Genomic DNA, 6,261 nt, shown 5'->3' on the forward strand with positions numbered 1-6,261 from the left:
AAGATGTCGAGACTCTAGAAAGAGTACAGAGAAGAGCAACAAAGATGATTGGGGGACTGGAGGCTAAAACATAGAGGGAGTGGTTGCTGGAATTGGGTATGTGTGCTTTAATGAAGAGAAGGGTGAGGGGTGACATGATAGCAGTGTTCCAATATCTCAGGGGCCGCCACAAGGAAGAGGGAGTCAAGCTATTCTCCAAAGCACCTGAAAGCAGGACAAGAAGCAATGGATGGAAACTAGTCAAGGAGAGAAGCAACCTAGAACTAAGGAGAAACTTCCTGACAGTTAGAACAATTAACCAGTGGAACAACCTGCCTCCAGAAGCTGTGAATACTCCAACACTGGAAGTTTTTAAGAAGAGACTGGACAGCCATTTGTCCGAAATGGTATAGGGTTTCCTGCCTAAGCATGGGGTTGGACTAGATGACCTCCAAGGTCCCTTCCAACTTATTATTATTATTATTATTATTTCTTTATTAACTGTTCCTTTGTATTCAAATCAGGTCTAAACATAATGATATAGCATTTAGGGAAGAAAATGCAGCCCAGTAATCCAGCTGCTGAAGCCAAAATGGAGAAGATCTCCACAGCCAATGCATTTTTTCCCTTTGTACTTAGATAAGTTGGGACAAATGATATCCAGAAACTACAAAAGACCAACATACTGAAGGTGATAAATTTGGCCTCATTAAAGCTGTCAGGTAACTTCCGGGCTAGAAATGCCACTATGAAGCTGATGACCGCTAAGAATCCCATAAAGCCAAGGACAAGATAAAACATGATGGATGAACCTTTATTACATTCCAAGACAATTTCTTCATCCATGGAGTGCATGTCTGAATCTGGGAACGGGGGAGAAATTGCCAACCATACAGTAGAAATGATGAATTGGGCTAGGGAGCAAGATAGGATAATACTTTTGGCCAACCTGTTCCCTACCCACTTCCTCATTTTGGAGCCTGGTTTATTGGCCATGAATGCAATGACAACAATAGTTGTTTTCCCCAAAATGCAAGAAAGGGCTATGGAGAAGATGATCCCAAAAGCAGTCTGTCGCAACAGACATTTCATTTGGTCAGGTTTCCCAATGTACAGTAAACTGCAAAGGAAGGAAAGGAGGAGAGCAGTGAGAAGAATATAAGTGAGATTCCTGTTGTTGGCTTTGACTATGGGTGTGTCCTGCTCTTTAATGAAGATCCCCAGTACCAAAGCTGTAAGGAAGGAACAGAAGAGACTAATAATGGCCAAGGTGATTCCCAGTGGCTCACTGTAAGACAGGAAGGTTGTTGTTTTTAGAATACAGACATTTTGAGCCTTGTTTGGATATTGTGCTACTGAACATTGCAAGCAATCAACTGCATCTGAAACAAGAAAGCATTAAGATCAATTTCTAGAAATACTGGGACTCATAGTTAATTAACAGAAGAGTAAATTAATAGAATTAATTAAAAATTCCTGCTTACTGTACAGTATACTTAGGTGTCATGCTTTAAGTATGCCAGATTGTCTGATACTTATAAATTGCTTTATGATTACAAATCTACCTTATTCCTCTTTAATACAATTCTACCCTGTTCCTCTTTTATGCAAATTCTGCTATCTCTCCCTCTCCCTCTCCCTCCCCTCCCTCCCTCTCTCTCTTCTCTCTTTCTTGGGAAGATCCCTCATCTTACAAAAGAAAAAAAAGGTTTTCATTACAGATATCTTTTCATTGTTTTGTTCAGCATTAATCAGAAGCCATAATCTGCAGCAACTCTGATCATTTATTTTTGGATTCTCTGAAATATCTTTTCATTTTTAAATGTATAAAGCAATGTCATTCATTCAGTCATGATATTAAAAGTCTACACCAGACATTTAAATATTAGCATTTTGAACCACAATTAAGATGTCTGAATAGTTTTGCAAAAAATCACTCTTACCCATCTGGTTTGAAATTTCCCCTTTTGCACATGGAAGGCAGTCATAACAGCAAAATGGCTTCCCTTCTATTTTCATCTTCCTGGTTCCTGAATAACAGTTGTCATTGCATACAGAAAGAGGTTGAACCTATCAAGAAGTAAATGCAGGATTTATTAAAAGTCACAAGTTTTCTATCAGAAAATTCTATTTCAGGGTGAATTTTACTTTTAAATAATAAAATGTAAATGTTCCAAAATCAGTTGTTTTAGAACAATTATAATAAGTCATTGGAAGTATTGTAGGAAATGAGAATTAGAATCAAAATGCAGTAGAAGCGTTAAAAATTGGAAACATGAAAATAACATCATTTGACTAGGTGAAAATAAAGATCCAGAATAACTTTTCCTATGCATAAATTAGCTGGAAATAGAGATGAATTACCTTTTCCTCTGAGTTTCAATTCCTTACTCTACTTTGGCCACAGCAATGGTGAGGTTTTCACTTTGTACCAGCGTTAACGTGGTCACTGACATGATATTCCCCATTTCTTTTTTTCCTTCCCATTCATGCCAGGAAGGTAAGCACCAATTGCTTTCCTTTAAAACTTGGCAGAGTCTCCATCCATCTATCCATCATATGTTTCTCTGTATTCAGCCTTGGTGGAACAGTGGGCTAATGCCTCCTTAAGTAACACCAGCTGCCTGTAATTAGAACAGGTTCGCATCCCACCAGGCTCAAGGTTGACTCAGCCTTCCATCCTTTCAAGGTAGGTAAAATGAGGACCCAGATTGTTGGGGGCAATAAGCTGACTTTGTAATAATGCCGCTGGGGGGGCGAAAGCCCTAATAAGCAGGCATATACATAGAATGAAGGCTATTGCTAAGCACATTGGTTTGTGCTTAAATTGTAAGCCGCCCTGAGTCTTCGGAGAAGGGGGGGATATAAATGGGATTAAAATAAATAAAATAAATAAATGTCTTCCTGTCTTGTCCTCTGAGCCCTAGCTAAATTGATTGCCTTCAAATCATCTTCTTGGGGAATATTCAGGTTGACATAGACCTTTCAATACTACAACTACAGTTAAAGTGGGTGATAATTCTTTTTTCTCACAGGGAAATTGAGTGTTGATAGCTAAATTTGGAACTGTATGTAAACATATATTTCCCAAGTCCACCTTTTCTTTTCTGTTTCAATCTCTTCCTCTCCCCCTCCTCTCTTTCTCTCTCTCTCTCTGTGTATGTGTGTTTGTGTATATTTGTATTTGTAAAATATGTATTTATTCCTTTTAATTCCTTTCATATAATATAATTCCCTTCACTGTATTTATTCCTTTTACTAGAGAAGGTAGGAGACTGGTGGTCAACATTGGGTATAATATTTGAATGATCTACACATGATAAAGTGAATAAGATTTTCAGTATGACTTACAACATATTTTTCATGGGGTTGTGCCACCTTTTCTGCAAATCTGTTGTTGTTGTTGTTGTTGTTAGTTGCGAAGTCGTGTCCGACCCATCGCGACCCTATGGACAATGTTCCTCCAGGCTTTCCTGTCCTCTACCATCTTCTGGAGTCCATTTAAGCTCACGCCTCCTGCTTCAGTGACTCCATCCAGCCACCTCATTCTCTGTCGTCCCCTTCTTCTATTGCCCTCAATCTTTCCCAGCATTAGGCTCTTCTCCAGTGAGTCCTTCCTCCTCATTAGGTGGCCAAAGTATTTGAGTTTTAGCTTCAGGATCTGGCCTTCTAAAGAGCAGTCAGGGTTGATCTCCTCTAGGACTGACCGGTTTGATCGCCTTGCAGTCCAAGGGACTCGCAGGAGTCTTCTCCAGCACCAGAGTTCAAAGGCCTCAATTCTTTTGCGCTCAGCCTTTCTTATGGTCCAAATTTCACTGCCATACATTGCAACTGGGAAGACCATAGCCTTGACTATATGCACTTTTGTTGACAGGGTGATGTCTCTGCTTTTTAGTGTGCTGTCTAGATTTGCCATGGCTTTCCTCCCGAGGAGCAAGCGTCTTTTAATTTCTTGACTACAGTCCCCATCTGCAGTGAACTTGGAGCCCAGGAAAATAAAATCTGTCACTACCTCCATTTCTTCCCCATCTATTTGCCAGGAATTGAGAGGGCCGGATGCCATGATCTTGGTTTTCTTAATGTTTAGTTTCAACCCAACTTTTGCACTCTCCTTCTTCACTCGCAACAAGAGACTCTTCAGTTCCTCTTCACTTTCTGCCATTAGAGTGGTATCATCTGCATATCTTAGGTTGTTGATATTTCTTCCAGCAATCTTAATTCCAACTTTTGATTCATCTAGCCCTGCCTTTCTCATGATGTGCTCTGCATATAAGTTAAATAGGCAAGGCGACAGTATATAGCCTTGCCAGACTCCTTTCCCAATTTTGAACCAATCAGTGGTTCTGTGTCTAGTTCTCACTGTTGCTTCTTGGCCCGCATATAGGTTTCTCAAGAGACAAATAAGATGTTCTGGTACTCCCATCTCTTTAAGAACTTGCCACAGTTTGTTATGATCCACACAATCAAAGGCTTTAGCATAGTCAATGAAGCAGAAGTAGATGTTTTTCTGGAACTCTCTAGCTTTCTCCATGATCCAGCGTATGTTGGCTATTTGATCTCTAGTTCCTCTGCCTCTTCGAAATCCTGCCTGTACTTCTGGTAGTTCTCGATCCACATACTGCTGGAGTCTAGCTTGTAGGATTTTAAGCATAACTTTATTAGCATGAGAAATGAGTGCAATGGTGCGATAGTTTGAACATTCTTTGGCACTGCCTTTCTTTGGAATTGGAATGTAAACTGATCTTTTCCAATCCTGTGGCCACTGTTGAGTTTTCCAAATTTGCTGGCAAATTGAGTGTAGCACTTTTACTGCATCGTCTTTTAAGATTTTGAATAGCTCAGCTGGAATACTGTCACCTCCACTAGCTTTGTTGTTGCTCAGCTTTTCTAAGGCCCACTTCACTTCACATTCTAGGATGTCTGGCTCGAGGTCAGTGACCACCTCATTGTGATTATCAGGGACGTTAAGCTCATTCTTGTATAGTTCTTCTGTGTAATTTTGCCACCTCTTCTTAATCTCTTCTGCCTCTGTTAGGTCCCTGCCATTTCGGTCCTTTATCATGCCCATTTTTGCATTGAACGTTCCCTTCATCTCTCCAATTTTCTTGAAAAGATCTCTGGTCCTCCCTATTCTATTGTTTTCTTCTATTTCTTTGCACTGTTCATTTAAGAAGGCATTCTTATCCCTTCTAGCTATTCTCTGGAATTCTGCATTCAATTGGGCGTATCTTTCTTTTTCTCTCTTTCCTTTTGCTTCCCTCCTTTCCTCAGCTATTTGCAAAGCTTCCTCAGACAGCCATTTTGCTTTCTTGCATTTTTTTTTCTTTGGGATGGTTTTGGTTGCTACCTGTTGTACAATGTTGCGAACCTCTGTCCATAGTTCTTCAGGCACCCTGTCTATCAGATCTAATTCCTTAAATCTATTTGTCACCTCTACTGTATATTCAACGGGGATATGATTTAATTCATACCTGACTGGCCTGGTGCTTTTCCCTACTTTCTTCAGTTTAAGCCTAAACTTTGCAACAAGAAGCTCATGGTCTGAGCCACAGTCAGCTCCTGGTCTTGTTTTTACTGACTGTATAGAGCTTCTCCATCTTTGGCTGCAGAGCATATAGTCAATCTGATTTCTGTGTTGACCGTCTGGTGATGTCCATGTGTAGAGCCGTCTCTTGGGTTGTTGGAAAAGAGTGTTTGCTATGACCATCATATTCTCTTGACAAAATTCTATCAGCCTGTGCCCTGCTTCATTTTGTACTCCAAGGCCAAACTTGCCTGTTATTCCGGTTATCTTTTGGCTTCCTACTTTAGCATTCCAATCCCCCATGATGATAAGGACATCATTTTTTGGTGTTAGTTCTATAAGGTGCTGTAGGGCTTCATAGAACCGGTCAATTTCATCCTCTTCAGCACCAGTGGTTGGGGCATAGACTTGGACTACTGTGATATTGAATGGTTTGCCTTGGATTCGAACTGAGATCATTCTGTCATTTTGAGGATTGTATCCCAGTATTGCTTTTCCTACTCTTTTATTGACTATGAAGGCTACTCCATTTCTTCTGAAGGATTCTTGCCCGCAGTAGTATACCTGATGGTCATCTGAATTAAATTCACCCATTCCTGTCCATTTTAGGTCGCTGATACCTAAGATGTCGATGTTCAGTCTTGTCATCTCTTGTTTGACCACGTCCAGCTTGCCTTGATTCATGGATCTTACATTCCAGGTTCCTATGGAGAAAAAATCTTTACAGCATTGGACTTTCCTTTCACCACCAGACACAT

General features: G+C 40.3%; 1 protein-coding gene across 1 annotated transcript; it reads right to left on the reverse strand.

The window, feature by feature from the left end:
* Positions 1 to 465: 465 nt before the first annotated feature.
* On the reverse strand, positions 466 to 2,435 carry LOC308677778 (vomeronasal type-2 receptor 26-like; the record flags this gene model as incomplete). Its single annotated transcript, XM_081344474.1, has 3 exons — positions 466 to 1,361; positions 1,923 to 2,049; positions 2,376 to 2,435. 3 exons carry the CDS (start codon positions 2,433 to 2,435, stop codon positions 466 to 468), a joined length of 1,083 nt encoding a protein of 360 aa, XP_081200600.1.
* Between the last annotated feature and the right edge of the window lie 3,826 nt (positions 2,436 to 6,261).

The sequence above is a fragment of the Vipera berus genome (assembly GCF_964194415.1).
Source record: "Vipera berus genome assembly, chromosome: Z".
In the NCBI taxonomy this organism is placed as follows: Eukaryota; Metazoa; Chordata; class Lepidosauria; order Squamata; family Viperidae; genus Vipera; species Vipera berus.